Raw genomic sequence first — 19,854 nt, 5'->3', positions numbered from 1 at the left:
TTTTCCTTTTATTTTAGTGATCATTTTCTACCTTGCATTAGAATAATTCATATACAGATCTTCTCTCTCCCTACTAGGCTATAAGGTTCTTGTGAGTATCCATTCATATTCATTTTGCATTACTGGTAGCTCCAAGCCAAGTTTAGTACTTGGTTGGCACTCAACAAATATTTGATGAGTGAATGAAATTTAGATTTGTTTTTAAAGCTTGGTTATTTACTTTTCTAATGACCCATAAGAGTTACATCAGCAGCCAGCATGATAATGAAGGGTGGGGGCAACATAAGAATTCATGACACATAACAGAGTGTGGCTATTTAGCAAAGAAAAGCAGCCCTAAGTACTTAGCCCAGTTCAACATTTATTAGGGACCTGTTATTTGCAATGTACTGTGCTAGATCCTGTGGGAAATTCAAATGTGATTAAGACATGGCTCATACCTTAAGCAATTTACAGTCAAAATTAACATTATTCATGACAGATAAATGACATTCCATATTACAATCTGAATTATGGAGAAAGGATTAAAACATACTGAAGACAGAAAATTTTTTAATCTAAGTGATCATTAAAAGTGCATTTAAATGATTAAATTAACACTGTAAAGAGAAAGCCCAAAGCCACATATATGAAATTTAAGAAAAACCCCATGACCATCTCAAAATATGTCAAAAATGCATTTGACAAACTCCAACTCCTATTCATAATAAAATCTCTTTGCAAACTAGAAAGAGGTAAAACTCCTTTTTTTTTTTTTAATGTTTATTTGAGAGAGAGAGAGAGACGCAAGCAAGAAAGGGGGACAGAAAGAGAGACGCAGAGCACAAGCAAGGAAGGGGCAGAGAGAGAGAGGGAGACACAGAATCCAAAGCAGGTTCAAGGCTCTGAGCTGTCAGCACAGAGCCAATGCAGGTCTCAAACTCACACGTCATGAGATCATGACCTGAGCCAAAGTCAGACACTTAACCAACTGAGCCACCCAGGTGCACCAAGAGGCAAAACTCTTTAACATAAATAAGGCTAATGATAAAAAACCCATAGCAAACCTCATATTTAATGGTGAAACTTCAGACTTATACCATAATATTTCAAGTCAGGGAATTATAATGGCTGCTCACTAAAACCAAATGTTTCCATTTAACATTATACTACACATCCTACCTAGTATACAACGGACAAGCACAAGAACAGATATAAAGATTACCAAAAAAAAAGCAAAACTATCAGGGCACCCGGATGGCTCAGTCAGTTAAGCATCCGACTTCAGCTCAGGTCAGGATCATGCAATTCGTGAGTTCCAGCCCCAAATTGGGCTCCCTGCTGTCAGCGCAGAGCCTACTTCGGATCCTCTTGTCCCTCTCTCTCTGCCCCTCCCCTGCTTGAGGTCTCTCAAAACTAAATAAACATTTAAAAAAAAAAAAAGAAAGAAAGAAAGAAAGAAAGGATGCAAAACTATCATTATGTGTAAATGATATCACTGTCTAGAAAATCTGAGAAAGAAAAATAATTCAAACTAAAGTTCAGCAAAACTGCTGAACATCAGTAATTAAAAATCAACTGAGTCAAAGATTTATATATGTGACTAGTCATACCATCATTATTCATAATAGCTCCAAACTAGAAACAACACAAATATCCACTAAATGAGGAATAGATAAATTGTGGTATGTTTCATATTGAACCTCAAAAATATGCTAAGTGAAACAAATCCAACACAAAAGATTATTTACTGCATGATTCCATTTTTTATGAAATTCTAAAAAAGGCAAATATAAGTGACAAAAAGTAGCTCAGTGGTTGCCATGGCCAAGGGTTGGTGAAGGGAAATTGAAGGCATATAAGGACATTTTTTAGGGTAACAGATATGTTTCATATCTTGATGGTGGGGGATATACAACTTTATGCAATTACCATAAATTCAATCAAGTTATACACACAGAATGGGCAAATTTTATTGCATGCAAATTATACTTCAATATGGAAAGTGCAGAGAAAAAAAAATCAAACAAGTTCTTATAATACCAGGCAATAGAGAAAGCCTAATGCTTTCCAAATGCTAGGAAAAGGGTGGAGTAATGGGAATTGAGAATGTTCATACAGTTGGCAGGTACAACTGCTTGGAGAACAATTTGGCAGAATCTAATAAAATTGAAGATACACACACACACACCCTCTAACCCAGCAATTCCATTCCTAGGAATATGGCCCTAGATAAAGTTTTATACATGTACACAAAGGTCTAAAAATGATTACTGCAGAATGGTCAATTAAGAAAAACATTAGAAATAACCTACATGTCCATCAAGTGGAGAATAAAGTATTTAGGGTCACACAATAATAATTAAAATGAAATCAACTAGCATAGTTGATTTTGAGATAAATCTCAGAAACATAATGCCCAATTTTTAAAAAAAGGTAGGTTGGATATTACCATTGTATGATATTTAAGACTTAAAAACATATCAAATGGTACTACACATTCTCTGATTTTCTATGCTTGGATTATTTCATAATTAAAGGACAGCAACAACAACAAAAAAAATCAACAAAAAAAAGGGAAACACCCATGAACAAGGGCTTCCTTGCCAGGGTATATAAGTTTACCTGGCCTAATTTAAAACAAGTTAGAGACATTTCCTCCCCTTGTACTGCAATAAAACTGGTGCACCTTAAATTATGCTGATGAGGTAAAAGAGCTCCCATAGGTGCTGTACAATTATCATCTCATTAATCTTCCTAAAACCTCAAGTTTTTACCCCAGTTTATAAATGAAGACACTGAAGCACACTCTGGCCTATAATCATCCCTCCACAGCAGTATGGAAAGACAGTTTTTGGAAGCATTCTTGCTCTCTCACTGAACTAATTTCTGGTTCAAATAAATCTTATCATCATATGATGAAGTAAAATTACTTAACAAATTATATTTTATGCAAAATGAAGGGTAAATTCTGTTCTGGTACTTCAATTAGTTAAGAATTAGGTCACCTCAGTCAGTTCCCTAAGAGGCTTCAGTAAATGTGCCTCCATTATCAACTTAACTCAGACAAAACACAAGGGTTTTCATATAATTTTTATACTGTTCCTATACTAACGAATCCCTTCACATCCTCAGGCGCTTCCATTTGAGACTTCTTTATAGGATGAATGAAGAGACATTTTTTTCCAAAGCTCCCACTTATACTATTATGCAATTTATTATAGCAAATGCAGTAACAAAGCTTTAGGAACCAGAATACTAAAGAAGAAAACATCTCCTAGGGTTAAAAATTGTATTACCATAGAAAGCAAAGAAAAGAAAAATGAAAAGGAAAGAAAAAGAAAAAGGAGAAGAAAAAAGGCATAAAAATGCTTTAAGTATAACAACGAGACAAATACGGACAAGAATCAATACAGTTTATTCAACTCAAAGTAGCATGAACTACTGAACCTGCAGAAATAGATCTGGTAACTTAGAAACATGTACATTTTTAAAACACATTTGGTAATATAGATAAATATAGAGTTACACAGGCCAGCTGCCCAGGGATGTGTTTGGCCTATATTCTATTTTCCAAAATACAGAATTAGCTGACAACATTTTTAAAAAGAATCTAATGATTCAAATTTTTACAAATGAGTTTCTCCTCATTGTTCTAGTTTTCTCAACTTCTCATCATTTTTCTCCCCAGTTGAAGGCCAACATACCATATTCTTTTCTACCGTGTTGCTTCGTTTTTAACCTTGATCTTCATTTCCTACTCTGACTAGGTGTGCTTCCTTCTGAGAACCAATTTTTATAAAACAACCAGTCTAAACCATTCCTTATATAAAGGATTTTGACTTCTGAGTTTCAGACTGAATTAGTATGGTGAATAAAGAACCTTAATGCTTGAGGCACGTACGTGGCTCAGTCAATTAAGCTTCCAACTCCCGATTTCAGCTCAGGTCATAATTTCAGGGTCGTGGGATCAAGCCCCAAGTCTGGCTCTCTCTCTCTCTACCCCTCTGCCCCTCTCTCCTGCTCGGTCTCTCTCTAAAACAAAATAAAATTTAAAACAAAACCAAAAAACTCCAATGCTTTAAATGACACAACAGGAATTCTCTTATAAACAATAAATCTGGATATGGATAGTATCAGCAAACCAAAAGTGGTAACAGAGAAGAGCTGGAACTGAACAAGCCTAGATAAAACCATGGACCAAGAACTACAGGAATGAAAGATCTGTTCTAGACAACACCCAGTTCCCAGAAAATATAAAGACAATGAGAATGATAAAAGGCTACTTACAGGTATAATACCATCTATATTCTGGAAAAAGCAAACTACAGAAAGAGGAAATAGGAATGGAGTGAGAGACAGAATTACGAAGCGGTATGAACATTTTGGGGTAAGGAAACTATTCTGCATCTTGACTGTGATGATTATACAACTACATTTGTCAAAATTAACACAACTGTATACCTAAAAAGGCTGAATTTTCAGTATGCACGTAATACTCCAGTAAACTCAAATTCCTCTCCTTTCCCAACTTGCAAGGAACAGGACAGGGTTTTTTCCTCAGACTCAAGTAAATGATTACTAAAGAAGCTGGAAAAGATATAAACCTGTAAGAGAAGACAAAAATGAAAAGACAGCAGACAAAAATGTCAGAATTTTGGAGAATGGGAAACAGGTGGACAAGTTTAACTTCTCTGAATCAATTATGTCATCATAAACATGGATTAATAATAGCACCTATCTCACAGAGTTGGTGTAGGGATTAAATGAGGAAATATATGTGAAACATTTAGATCACAGCTTGGTATGTAGGAAACAGTAAGTGCTCAACTGATGATAGCTGTTATTATCCTGCCACCATCTAATTTAGCTAGGAAAGGTTAAGCTGAAACAAGTATCCACTGGGGTTGAAGCCAATACAAAGCAATCTACAACAGTACTGAAAAGACCAACTGGAAAAAGATTTTACAGTACCAGAGGGGAAAATTAAATCGCTTCTTACTCAAGCAAGAATTCTAAAATGACAAACAAAGCATTTTCCAAAAATGCTTTCCTACCTATATTCTTAGAACCACAAAAGTTACGTAGGTGATTGCTCCAACAGATCACTGCTGTGTAGAATACCAGTGCCACTCATTTACTATTTGTATATGTTCTATTCACCTGACTCCTACATTAGTTTTCTTTCCTGAGTATGAAAGAATCAAAAAGACACAATCCAGGGCACCTGGGTGGCTCAGTTTGTTGAGTGGCCAACTCTTGGGTTTGGCTCAGGTCATGATCTCAGAATGGTTCCTGAGTTCTGAGCTCTGCTTGGGCTTGCCTAGGCTCCATGCTGCCAGAGGGGAGTCTGCTTGGGACTCTCTTTCACTCCCTCTTTCTCTACCCCTCCCTCGCTGGCCCTCTCTCTCCCTCTAAATAAATAAAACTTAAAAAAAAAAAAAGACACGATCCAGCAGTCTGCTCATTATTTATAGCACTATTGCCAAATATATATTCTGTTATATGTAGAACACAAAATCTATGGCTAAGAAGCTAAATTCTATAAAAATATCAAAAATTTGTTTCCATTTTGTCTTGTTCATTTAAATTAGTATCTGAATCATGCTTTTCACGTACTTTTCAAGTAAGATTGCTAGAATCTCAACTATGATGATAAAGTCCACATGACAAATGTGTCTGGCACATAAAAAGGAAGAGTTTTCTAAGTGCTTGGCATTAGATGGATAATAAAGTTACTGCATTATTTTGTACTTGAACTAGAGAGAGGTTTAAAAAGTGCAAAATTAATAGAAAATTACAATGTCTACAAAACAGATTTTCATTAATGTCTTTTTTGTAAACAAATCCTACAACAATACATGAGCAGCAATACAGAAACAAAAAAAATTAAAAATTTAAGCCACTTTATAATAATTTAACTACTGTAAAAAATTATGAAATCTGAACCAGACTACCGGCATTATATAAGTTGGTACAGGCCTGGGTTAAAAATATATATATAGGTCAGAACTAAAAAAAAAAATTGGCTATAAAATGCTTTTAGTGCTGGATCACAACTTAATCACTTTATATCATTAAGGACAAGCAGAGTATCTGACACAAAGCAGAATATTAGTATAGGCATACCTTAAACATTTTCTATTTTTTGTTTTTTTTACATATTTTAAAGGTACTCATTATTCTTCAGTGTTTATTCAATCTCCACTGAAGAGAATTTTCTATTTTATGAAGTGAGATCAAAAGGTACTGAGTAGTCAAAAGAAAAGCCTACACTAACAGTAACAACCAGACGTTTGTAAACAACAGCATTATCCACAACTGCTATTTACTATTAATCATAGCCTTTCCCAGAGACAGATAAAGTGGTCAAGATAGAGTTCTTCTGCCACTGGCTGAATTATGAGTTCATATTGCTCCTAATAAGAATACCAACTGTCTTCTTCAAAGTAAAAGTGTGATAGGAATGCTCTACTTGCTATAACTCATTATAAAATTAAGTGTCAAGATAGGGGGTGGGGGGAAGCAAACTCATTCTGGACTCATTTTTGTAAAAATCTTGGATTTCAAAGTCATTCAACAAGATAATTCATATTCATATTCAAATATGAGTAATTCCATTTAAAATGCAGAACTCTTGGTAAGAATATTCCAACTATATTTTTCTAAAAGCATCAAATAATTTAAATGTAGAAAGTTAAATCTTCTGTCCAAGTTTAGAATTTTTAAAGTTAGACAAAATTACTGGAAAAAAATTCCAGTTCTTGAGATGAGAGATACTTGTCTATCACGAACACATAAAAAGTGCTTTGAACCTATGCCTAGCACCAAATACACGCACGATACATCAGTAGTCACTCACATTTGATCTTGCTCCCTTATCCCACCACTCTCCTAGTTCTAGGGTCCAGGGGTGTGTGTTTTTTGCAACATTTAAATAGGTTGTTACTAATTTGGTTTACACAATTGGTTGGTCTCTCTCAGCTGTACTAGGTGCTTTCTTGAAGGCTAAGATGCTTAGTAATTTTTAAATTCCTAATATAGTGTCTGGCCATGAAGTAGATGCTTCTGAAAACGTGATCAGTACAGTTTTCAGAAAGAAAAGATCTACCATGAAAGGTCATTTAGTCCAACACATCATTTTACAGATACATATAATGAGGCCCAGAGAAGTTAAGTGAAATTATTTGTGTAGTATCACAGAACTAGTAAGGCCTGAATATCATCTCACTCCATGTACATCTTAGGGAAGGAAAAGCATGGGGCTATTAGGTAAACCACCTGACTAAATAGCTTCCGCAAATACACTGATAGTAAGTGAAGTGACACCAGGTAATAATTGGATAATCCTTATATCCAATCAGAAATGACTTAGCCCGAGTTTCTTCAGAATTCTGCTATCATAATTTTATTTGAACTGAGGCACACTCATATTAAGCACTATGTGTTAACTATTATAACAGTAGTATTGTATTTATTATGTTGAAAATTAATACGATGTTTCTGTTGCTCATCAAATTACAAAGGACAGTAACAGAAAGTATTAAAATCCTATGCACACAGAGCAAAAACAACAAAGGAAAATAAGTCAGGCTTACCAGCATATAGACATTTCAAAATAAATAAAAAAGGCGAGATATTAATTATAAAAATGAAACCTGAGGCACCTGGGTGGCTCAGCTGGTTAAGCATCTGACTCTTAGTTTTGGCTCAGGTTGTGATCTTATGGTTCGTGAGTTTGAGCCCCATATAAGGCTCTGTGCTCACAGTGCAGAGCCTGCTTGGGATTCTCTGTCTTCCTCTCTCTCTCTCAAAAATAAGTAATTTTTTTTTTTTTTTTAAATGGAACCTAAGTAGAGTAATAAAGCCACAAAGCAAAACCAGAAAGCTGGTAGGGAGTGACTTGTCTCTAAAATAACTCATGAAGGAGACAGTTTTAGAACTTTATAGAGGGAAACCAGAAGATGCCTCATCTATCTTTCTAGGCCATCCTGTCTGACCTTAAAACTAATGCTAATATGGGGCACCTGGCCGGCTCAGTCGGAAAAGCATGGGACTCTTGACCTGGAGGTCATGAGTTTGAGCTCTATGTTAGGTGTAAAGATTACTTTAAAAAATAGTGCTGATAATAATGGTTTCCATTATTAGCTATTATTACCATAAAATCCATTTTTAATCTTTAAAAAGCTACCAAGACAGCAGAGTTAAAAGTCCTATTATTGATTCCCAGTTAAATAATCATGTTTACTTCTTCCTGAAAGCTCAACAGAGTAATAATAAAGGGATAAGCAAATTAATAAACTGTAAGCCAGAGAATGGAAATGAATGACATTAAACAAATTATGTCAAAAATTTTGAAAGCCAAAAGCATACAGACAAAAATCCCAAACTTCTAGAGGGGAAAAAAAAAAAAATTGGTCATGTATAAGGAACCAGGAATCAGAATGGCATCAGTCCAGAAGTTAAATGAATCAATGCCATCAAAACGGTGAAAGAAAATTGCTAACTTAGATTTTTATACCCAAATAAATTACCAATTGTCAATTAAATGTGAGGATAAAGATTCTCAGACAAGCAAAGTTTTTTTAAAAAACTGATTTCAGACACTTTTTCTCAGATTCATACAACTGCAGATCCAACACAGAATAAAGACAAAGGCAATTCAATTCTAAGATAATAATTACTCTTGGACATCTGTATAGCAACACGCTTAGAGTACAACCAGTTGGGATGGCAAAAGTGAAGAATGACAAGTGGAATACCACCAAGAAAAACAGAAAAATCGATGAGTTACCTAGTAAGTCTGTAAATACAGACAGGCAGGACCTGCTGTCAGAGTCTGAAGATGAATTAACAATAAATAGAAAATTAAGCAACTCTCCTTGGCCCAAGAAATAATGATTAAATCTAAGAAAAATGGGGTGCCTGGGTGGCTCAGTTGGTTAAGTGCCTGACTTCAGCTTAGGTCACAATCCCACAGTTCATGAGTTCTAGCCCCACATTGGGCTCTGTGTTAACAGCTCAGAGTCTGGAGCCTGCTTCAGATTCTGTGTCTCCCTCTCTCTCTGCCCCTTCCCCACTCATGCTCTGTCTTTCTCGCTGTCTCTCTCTCAAAAATAAACATTTTTTTAAACTCTAGGGATAATAAAAAGGTTTTGTATGAGAAAAGAAATAGAATAAAGCTACATTACTCAGGTGTAAATGACGTTTATGTCAATTACAATAAAAGGAAAGAATATCAATTTAACCAGAAATTACTATAACTATACCTTAAGAATAGACTATGTTTGTAATATGTTAATATATAGAAAAGGCTAAATATTCACTTTCCATATAAGGAAGCCAGTAGGTGATAAGCTAAAACTGCAAAAAATACAAACAAAACAAAAACTATGAACAGCAGCATAAGCAAATATGGAGAGTAGTTTTCCAAATGTGGTCCAGGGACACTTTCAGGGGTTCCACAAGGTCAAAACTATTCTCATAAAAAAACTAACACACTGTTTTTTTTTTCATTCTCACTCTCTGACTAGTGTATAGTCAACTTTTCCAGAAGCTGAATGTGTGATAGCACAATAAGCTGACCACAAAAGCTGATGTGAGAATCAGCTATTATTAATAGTCTTCTACTAAGCTATTCAGTAGAGTATTGAAAAAATGTAAAAGTGTTACCCTTCTTAAAAATTTCTGGTTATTTTACACTATAACCAGTTTACACTGTAACCAGCTAACTGACTTGAATATAAATTTAAAAAGTTTTTCTGGTTGTTTGGAAAAGTTCAGTATTCATAAAATTGTCACTTATGGTAATGTTTTGTAGGTTTATTATTGTTATTTTAAGTTAATATTGTCTTAATTTCTAATATAGTAAATATCAATAGATATAAACTGCATTAATCAAAAACTCTTTGGGATCCTCAACAATTTTTAAGAGTACAAAAGGGTCCTGAGACCAGAAAGTTTGAGAACCACTAATTTATAGAAACACGGAGCTAGGATCATCGTATACGGCTGGGCAGATTGTTCTGAGTACAAGGATACAGGGCCAAGGAGATCAGTGAAGCCAGAATCCAGTCTGTGCTCTGCTCACCAAAACCGCAGAGGGCAGCCTTTTCTAATTTTCAGAAAGGCAGAGTGTAGCCTAGTGGCCACTCTGATAACAAAAGACCGTAAGAAGCCAGAGTGAACCCAATTGCCTCAAATTAATTTTCAAAGATAGAAATTAGAATAGTGGTTGCCTCTAAGGGGAGAGGAGGAGACTCTACAAGGACATGGGAACTTTGTGAGTTGACAGCAACATTTCTATCTTGACTGGGTTGTTATTCAGGTGCGTATGTTTAAAGTTATGTAACTGTACACTCAAAATTTGCATTGTAATGAATATAATTATAGTGTGATTTTTAAAAAGTGGGTTCCTCTGTGATAGGGCAGGATTATTTGCATTTTAAAATAAAGTATTACTTGGTAAAACCCAAAATTAAATTTATAAAACTCTATTAACATCCTTTATGTGATGGAAAATACCCACTTTCGCAGGAAAATGAATACAACTACTGAAGGCTAAGGGTTTTATGTTATAGAAAGGAATCCTCATCAGAATCCTTGGAGAGCGTGATTTAATAACAATATTGTTATGTAACTGACATGTGACATAGAGATAAACAATAACAGTAAACACAAGAAGTAATATTCCAGAACAAGAATGATGAGGAAGAAAAGTGAGTCTTTATTTTAATAGATAGGGATGAAGGAAATGCCTTAACATTTAAGTTTCTATGTAGCAGGTATTGTTAATTTCATCCCAACAATTCTCTAGAAGGCCAGTGTCACCACACTATCCTACTAACGAGGGAACTGAGTCTTGGGGAGGTTTCCTGACTTGTGCAAGTTACCAGATCCAGATTACAACATTAACATTTGCCAGTAGGATCTCACCCTATCTGAAAATGGCTTTAGGTGTGGGGCACTGGTCTATAAAAAAACAAAACAAAACTGAAATTAGTAACTGCCCTGCTTCGTTAACTTTACTTCTATCTTTAAATCTTCTACTTCTAGAAATCTTTAAGGTAAGTTTCCTTAAAACAAGTGACATGTGCAAAGTGGAATCAAAGCAAACAGGAAAACTAGACAGATGCTACATCTGGTCTCACATCACATAGCTATTTAATAATCTGAGGAATGCCAAACCCTGTGACAGCTGTAGTTATAAGTGACAGTAATGGTAGTAGTAATAACAGCAGCTAATGTCTATGGAGTCTTACTCTCACTCTATTCCAGGCACAGTGATAAACTTTTCACAGATTATCATACTCCTCATTTTGCAGAAGAAAATGAGACATAGAAAGCTGAGTATCACAGTAAGGGCTAGTAGAGATAGGACTTAAATCCTAAAGTAGAACTGCCTAGTCTGATTTCTCAGTTACTAGACTCAATGGCTTCCTGATCTATACCCCTTTACTGAGTGAGGATACTGGGGCAAAAGGGAGAAACTGGTTGATTTTCCCCTCAACCATTTAAAAATGTGAAAGTAATTCCTAGCTCATGGGCCATATGAAAACAGGCAGCAGGCCACATTTGAACACATGGGCCATAATTTGCCAGCCCTGCTCTCTACTATAAAGGAGACCAAAACAGTGGCCCATGTCAAGCTGTCAATTCTTGCCTGAAATTCCTGTATTAATTAGTTGTTAATATTTAAAACTCAGGTTTCAAATAAAAACCCTGATTCTACCTTGCCTTTAAAAACTGGAGAATCAAACAACACTGGATCCTTTTTTTTTTTTTTTTAAATGAAAATGAAGAATATTCTAACTTGTTTAATAGGTAAAAAGCCCAGCTTCACTAATTTATCCGCTTGGGCCCAGGAGGCATTGAGTTTGTGATCTCTGCTTAGTCTATCATTGTCCCGGTTAATACTGATGTCTCGCTTGGGAAATGTTCTTGGCGCTAAGATGAAAGCAAGGAAAAAATAAATTGAAGACGAAAGCTACAAAATAAAAGATAAAAACTGATAGAAGAGTGTATATAGCAGAACAGAAATACTACAAGGTTGGCTGAGAAAATGAATTTTAAGAAATGCAGACGCAGACAGACGGATTCTGGAAATCATTTTTCCCAACACAAAGCTGGGTCTTCTTTTGGACACTACAGTGATCCAACTAATTTATTTAACAATGCAACTCACCTTTTGGGGCTTTGTATTAAATAATTTTAAACATAATAATCATATTTAAAGCGGAGTAAACAATTCAAGATTTAGGCTTTAATCTTCATACATTCTGCAAAACAGACAAATTTTTTTAAAATGTTTATTTTTGAGAGAGAGAGACAGACAGCAGGGAAGGGGCAGCGACAGGGAGACAGAGAATCTGAAGCAAGCTCCACACTGACAGCAGAGAGCCCCATAAGGGCTTGAACCCTAGAACTGTGAGATCATGACCCGAGCCAAAGCTGGACACTTAACTGACTAAGCCACTTAGGTGCCCCAAAACAGACAAACTTTTAAAAATAATTTTGGCCAGGGGTTGTCTGGATGGCTCAGTTGGTTAAAGTCTGACTCTTTGATTTCACCTCCAGTCATGATCTCAGTATTCCTGAGACAGAGCCCCAATCGGGCTGACAGCTCGGAGCCTGTTTGAGATTCTATCTCACACTCTCTCTTTCTGCCCTGCCTCTCTCCCACTTGAGCCCACATGCACATATACCCATGAGAGTTCTCTCTCAAATAGAAAATAATAATAATAATGTTGGCATTAAAACAAACTTTCAAATATACAAAAACCCATCAAGACTTCATTTCCTAAAGTATGAAATTCAACTATGCCAAAAAGGTTTATGCAAATATTTTTAAATCTCCAATATCTAACACCATAATTAGTGTCAATTTTCAAATAAAGTTCCTAGATATTTAACTTGAAAATGTTCAGGCATTTACACAAATTTTATTTCAACATTAATTTCTCTTCTGATACATACATACATACACACACACACACACACACACACACACACACACACACGATCTAAGTCCTATAATTACTGTGGGAACCTTATCAACATTAAAAGATAATACATTAAATGAAAAATCAGAATATCCCTCTTATCATATAAAAAAGAATACTTTTTTCATTTCTATAACTCAAGATTAAAATTCTTCTGCATAAGAATAAAGCCTATGTTCATTCTTTCCTGATTTTTCCCAAGTGACAGAATTATAGAAATACTTCATAAAATTGTTTTTCCCCTCAAATCAATTAAAGAGCTTTAAAAAAAAAATCTTCAACTGTTTAAAATAATTTTGTTCATTCACTTGCTGGTAACACATAAAAGAGGATTATATTGTAGATATCTTTAAAGCTATTAAGAATATGTATCATAAATAATAATTAAAGGGGATAATCACAACTAAATGATTTTTTAATGATGTTCTTTGGGTCATATCTGTACTAAAATTTCTAAACTTTTAGCCATCTACCCTGTAAAAGACATTCATTAAGTTTTGTGCAAAGAAAATAAGAAAGCCAGGAAATAACTCTGCACATAAGCTTCTTGAAAACCTAGTTCCAGTGTGACTGTTTTCTATATCATTTGGACAAAAACCACCCGAGAAACTCAGAACTGTCAAATCCTGTATTAAAACAGGCAGGAGTTATGACCTGAAAAAGCCTTTTGATGGCAAATTCCTTAACTCCTCAGTCTAAGCTCTAATAAGAATTGCCAAGTTTATGGGGCGCCTGGGTGGCGCAGTCGGTTAAGCGTCCGACTTCAGCCAGGTCACGATCTCGCGGTCCGTGAGTTCGAGCCCCGCGTCGGGCTCTGGGCTGATGGCTCAGAGCCTGGAGCCTGTTTCCGATTCTGTGTCTCCCTCTCTCTCTGCCCCTCCCCCGTTCATGCTCTGTCTCTCTCTGTCCCCAAAATAAATAAAACGTTGAAAAAAAAAAAAAATTTAAAAAAAAAAAGAATTGCCAAGTTTACCTAAAAGGTACCTACAGTTTACCTAAAAGGTTTAAGAGGATGAATTCACCGATTCTGTATTTGAAAAGACATAAATATTTTCTGGATCTTCCTCTATTGACACTATGATATACAAAGCAGTTCAAGCAGCTTTAGTTATAATATGAATTCAGAAAGCATTTCCTTTTGGAAAAAGAAAATGCCTTTAAATAGACACTCTAGATATTAAGTTATGATAGAAAAGGAGAAATAAAATGTCCCAGAATTACTACTTACTACATTTTTCAATGAACATTTAGTTTAAAGCACATCAAGCTTTAGTAATATATAATGAAAACTTTATAAGTTAAATTCTAAATCAACTATAACTAAGCCTGTGCCATGAGTTCTAAAAGATATTTCTGGTTAAAAAAAAACGCTTATATTCACTTATATGGCAGAGCTGAATTCTACAACATCTGATGTGCTTATTTTGCTAAGGATGATACACTTGCTTCTGTTTAGTACAGACAAAATATGTTTAAGGTGACACTGTGAAGACCCCAGGCAGGTAATTTGTCCTCCAAATGCACAATATGCAACCTTGTCCACCCTCTGCAGTAGCAGCAGCAACCCCAGAGGCATGTGGAAGGAGGGGTCAGGTCCTGCCAAGTCATGTGGTATGCACAGGGGACACTTAATTTATCTCCCAATATTAAACCCTCACACTTCAACTATCGATAAATACCCTCTTGGAGAACCAAAATGTTAAGGACTATAAATTTTTTACTGGCCACTGTTTACAAGCACTAAATTACACAACTAACTAGGTAATGATATGTAGATTCTTTAAAAACAACCAAGCTCCCAATCTCTTCTTTAAAGGTCAACACATTTCAGTAAATGTCATATATTTTATGTTCCTCCTTCCCCTTCATCCGCACCAAAAAAACAAAAACCAACCACCACCACCACCACAAAGCTAAATTACTGAACCCATTAGTCCTATTTATGCAAACAGGAAACACCAGAAAGTGTAAAGAACTAAGTCCAAATGGCCATTCTGTAATGGGTAACTCAGAACTTAACTGGGGTAGTGGTCCTGTACTTTTTCTCCCACTTCCATCCTGCCCCATCTTCTCTCCCACACAAGCAGTTTCCTTTTCTCTCCCTTTTACGTCTACAACTACAATGCAGGGCAGAAGAGAGGCAATGCTATTTTTCAGCAGTACAGCGGCAGGAATACCTATGAAGCAAATTTAAGCTTTCTGAGTTTTGATATTGGGAAAGGTGTTTCATAATTCGGCATTACCAAAAAAGCTGTTACCAACTACTGCTCTAAAATGAGGGAAACCAAAGGGCGCCTGGGTGGCTCAGTTGGTTGAGTGTCTGACTCTTGATTTCTGCTCAGGTCATGATCACAGCGTCCTAGGATTGAGCCCAGCATCCGGCTCTCAGCTGAGAGTGGAGCCTGCTTAAGATTCTCCCTTGCACTTGCTCTCTCTCTCTCTCTCTCTCTCTCTCTCTCTCTCTCTCCCCCCCTCTGCCCCCTCCCTTGCTCATGTGGGTGCACTCTCTTGGTGAGGTAACCCAAAATAAAAAATTGGTTTATTACATAAAACCTTGGTCCATTTCTTTTCTCTTTGACCCACTGCTACTTAATACGAAGATAACATGCTAAACATGGGGAAGAAGAAAGGGCACGGTCTGGTTAGGGTGAGGAGGTAGTTGTTATTTTTCACAATTAAAACAATTTAATTCCTGCCAAATATAATTATGTAATCCTAACATCTTCATCAAATTGTAAAACTGGAAGAGTCCTTATAGACCATGTGGCTGTACCCGCTCATCAAAGAGATAAAGAAAATGAAAAACTTAAGCCCAAGCTCAGTTATGTAAAGACAAAACTGGGACTTCTGACTCAGTACATTAAGTATTTTCTTTCATATCTGCAAATATATAACAGTTTTCCAAGGCTCAAAGTTATAGACACAAATGTAAGTGAATGAATTGCTGCACCTAACATAAAACATGCATGGGATTTCAAATTCACCTGTTACACAGAACAGAGGTCATACTCTGCTATTTCTGTATCTTTATCTCTGAGCTTTGTGACAGTTGGGACAGGCAGAGGAAGGTGAAAAATTAAAGGGAAAATGTAGTGAAAAAATAGTAAATAGGGGCGCCTGGGTGGTTCAGTTGGCTGAGCATCTGACTTCAGTTCAGGTCATGATCTCGTGGCCCGTGGGTTCCAGCCCCGCGTTGGGCTCTGTGCTGACAGCTGAGAGCCTGGAGCCTGCTTTGGATTCTGTGTCTCCCTCTCTCTCTGCCCCTCCCCCACTCATGCTCTGTCTCTCTCTCTCTCTCTCTCTCTCTCTCTCTCTGTCAAAAATAAATAAACATTAAGAATAGTAAATAGCGAGCTAGTTGAGATAATCAGTAGACATGGCTGTTGGGAGTTGACAGCTACTGCAAAGACAAGACTGAAAAATGGGGCAATGGAACCTGCAATAAGAGCTAAAGAAACAGCAAAAGACAGAAGCAACATTAAAGTACTGGAATGTGTGTTACATAAGACAGATGACTGGAGTGATCAGAATTCTTGGTGGTAGAGATCAGAATTCTTTGGTAGATTCTAGCCAATAGAATCTGCATTTTTTAACCAGAATCCAAAATGACATCAGGGCAGGTGACCCTTAACTGTACATTTTGAGAAACAAATGTCTTTTGGACATTGAGGTCCAGGAGGGTTTAAAGGTATTAAAAATGTCTTGTTCAGGAGTTCTGGTCCATAATTAGCTTTACTTGATTCTCTCAACCAACCAGGCAGGCAAGGAAATGCCCCAGGGGGAAAAAAGGAAGGCTGATTCGGTGCAGAATATGGGCAGTCAAACCAGTGGTTACTGGTAAAGTCACCCCAAGGAGCTAGAGCACATTATGTAATCACAGCCCAAGCTAAGATGCAGATCAGAAGTTCTTTCACAACGTCTATTACTAAGCAAAGTCTTCATTTACCGTTAAGTGACTGATTATACGGGTTCTACTTTTAATGTAGAGCAATATTTTGTCACTCACTGAAGAAAAGAAGTCTTTGAGCTTATTGCTAGAAAAAGAATTAGTCATTTTTTTATCTGCCTATTCATCCATGACTGCTGTGTGGTTACAAAGGAATACTCTGGCCCTCACAGCTTAGTTCAAGTATTTCTATTTAGATATAGGATCTAAGAAAATAGAAAGCAAATAGAAAAAGAAAATAGAAAACAAAGCACAGAGCTACCAATGGCTACTTTTTCACAACTGCTGGGAAAACAAAATTAGCGTATGGTGAAACTGCGAGAAATTCTGAAAATCTGAAAACAAAGTTAACATTTCAGAAATGACAGAAAATGTTAAAAGTCAGATTTAAAGCTGCCTAGCAAATTAATTCTGTCGTTCATCCAGAGTTTCAAATCTCCTTCAGTACAGAGAAACAGAGAAAAGCTCTCTGAAGTGACATCATCTGATGCTTTCTCCCTCCCTTTTTTTAAACGGGAGGAATTATATTTATTTATAGGATTTTTTAAAAGATACATAATACGATTAAAATCTCTATATGTATCTGAGACTGTGACTGTTATGACAGGGCACTTGACAATCTATTTTAGGTGCAATGAATGTTAAATAAACACAGAGCTAGGATAATAATTTGCTACTGGAATTATCCTCTGTGCATTCCAAACATTTTCTTTTAAGACCAAGACTGTTTGCAATGGATTCAGAAAAACAATACCAATACCAAAACTCTTAATCCTTTTAGGGAATCAGTTCACTGTTCCTATTTCAAGGCAAGGCAGTCATTTAAAAATCAACCCCTGATGTTTTTGTTTTTAACTAGAACATTCCCAAAAAATAAGTACAGGCACATCCAGCTTCACATAATCTCAAATTTTTTATAGTATGTCAGTGCCATATTTTTCAATAGTAACTTTCACTAAACCATATAAAAAAAAATAACTTATTACTCACACCTGCACACAATTATTGTTTTTTAAGTAAAAACTAAGTGTGCCCTACTGATAACACGTCTTGAAAAATGCTAAGGAAAAAGTAACTTGTGCAGCATAACTAACTTCTACAGCTAATTTCTACCTAGAGAACTGAATTTTTGCAGCCCAAAGATCTCGTAGAAAATAGGCTAGGAGTCTTTCCTTTTTAACTTGAGACAATTACAATCATATTCTAAATGAATTATTATTGTAAGCCGCTAAAAGCTACCACAATTATGGTCCCACTCCTGATTTTTAATTAGGACTAAAAGGGGGAGTTTGCGAAATAAAGGAGAATTTTATAAGGGACTTGGACAAGTTTCTCCCGTTTAGTTTCACTTAGCGTAAGGGGTCCTCATAAAGACGCTTATGTAATTGAAAAACCAGTTGTCGGTTTGACACTAACATGTACACAGTAATTACGGATCTTTACCGGGAATATTTGTTTTAACTATAAAATCAGTAGCCAAAGGCTACTCTGAAAAGATCGTCATTTCGCTTCCTTCCGTCACCCGTTCCTCAGCCCCCCCTCTCCAGACCCCAAATTGAAGTTCACCTGCCAATACCGAAGGGCCGTGGAAAAAGGAGGTAAAGAAAATGCTTTTAAAATTAAGAGACTTACAGCAGCTGGACTTAGTCCAAGTGCTGTTCAGCCTGGAAACGAAAGTAGGAAGCAACAGAGGTTTAGGCTTGTAATGATGTCAGCCATTTTAGGCACATTATTTACACTGGGAGGAAGTGCCAAACTCTGTGGTTGTTTTCGTTGTTTTGCATGTCGCCGCCGGTCTCCAGGTGGAACGAACCCAGTCACGACCCAACGCACCTTCCCCCGACTGCACAACGACCGTGAACTCGGCACAATTCTTCGATCCCTCTCTCCAGGCCTCGCAAGCCCCCGATCCCGTGTTAAGCACCGATTCCTGCACACGCACTTTCTTACAAAGGAGAAGCTGCGGCCGGACACGCAAGGGGGAGCAGCCTCAGAAGGAGAGCCCGGAGACCCTCCCGGGGACCCTCGCCCGCACCCCAGCGCCACCGCGAACCGCAGAGCCGCCCCGGGCCCCGCGTAGCCCTGCGGGCCGGGCCGAGCTCCCAGTCCCTCGACCTCCCCGGCCCTCGGACCTTGCAGTCCACCGCGACGGCGTCGGGGGGGATGATGAGTGCCTCCTCGCCGCACTTGGGATCGTCCTTCTTGGCCTCCTTCTGGGCCAGAGCCGAGTTGAACGTCACCTTCACCATGGCGCGGCCTGGGGCGCCCTCGGAGGGCGGCGGCGAGCTCGAGGCGAGGGCTGAGGGCTCCTGGCTTCGGCTGCAGCCTCCTCGGCCGGGAGCGGCTCAGCGACGACGGAGGTGAAGCGAGCGGCTCCGCGGCTGCTGAGGCGGCTACTGCTGCAGCGCTCCCGCAGCCTCACAGCTCCCGGGCGAGGGCGGAGACGGCTCGCACCCCCGGGGGCGGGGTTGGAGCGGGGAGGAGGGAGGGGCGGGACCGCAGGCGGGAGGGGCGGGGCCGGGCGCCGCGCCAGACTCTGCCCCCGCCTTAGGTCCCACGCAGGATCTTGCCGGTTGGCGGGGAGCGGGGTCCGGCGCTCGTTGGGTGCGGGCCTGGATTTTCCGGTTCTGAGTTCTTTTACACCCAGTTTACCTCCGGGCTCAATGTTGCAGGTTTGTAACGAAGTCAGGTGAACTTTGTTGGGTTCGCCGCGCACAGTGGCTTCACCTCAGGCAGTAGCAGGCAGGCCGTTTCCTGCTCGCTGCCCCCACCGCACGTCCAAAGACTGGAAGTTTTGGGCGTCCACACCTCCGTTTCCTCTCTATATTATGGAACTGGCCCAGTGGAGGGCAGAAATGTTTAATACGCTCTATCCTTGTGATCTGACTACTTTTATCTTCCTGGGACCTCACCCAAGGGCGTTACCGG

At 37.9% G+C, this 19,854-nt stretch overlaps 1 protein-coding gene across 1 annotated transcript in view; it reads right to left on the bottom strand.

The window, feature by feature from the left end:
- The window catches only part of ITM2B (integral membrane protein 2B), a 28,065-nt gene extending 8,701 nt beyond the window's left edge, over positions 1–19,364 (bottom strand). The window contains exon 1 of the mRNA XM_025924996.2: positions 19,059–19,364. Within this exon, the coding sequence (XP_025780781.1) occupies positions 19,059–19,175 (117 nt within the window). The 5' untranslated portion in view covers positions 19,176–19,364. The remainder of the gene's footprint in view (positions 1–19,058) is intronic.
- Positions 19,365–19,854: the final 490 nt, after the last annotated feature.

The sequence above is a fragment of the Puma concolor genome, chromosome A1, assembly GCF_028749965.1.
Source record: "Puma concolor isolate L17-30 chromosome A1, mPumCon1.1.hap2, whole genome shotgun sequence".
Lineage (NCBI taxonomy): Eukaryota > Metazoa > Chordata > Mammalia > Carnivora > Felidae > Puma > Puma concolor.
The sequence above is the reverse complement of the archived record's forward strand: the minus strand, read 5'-3'. Positions and strand labels throughout refer to the sequence as shown.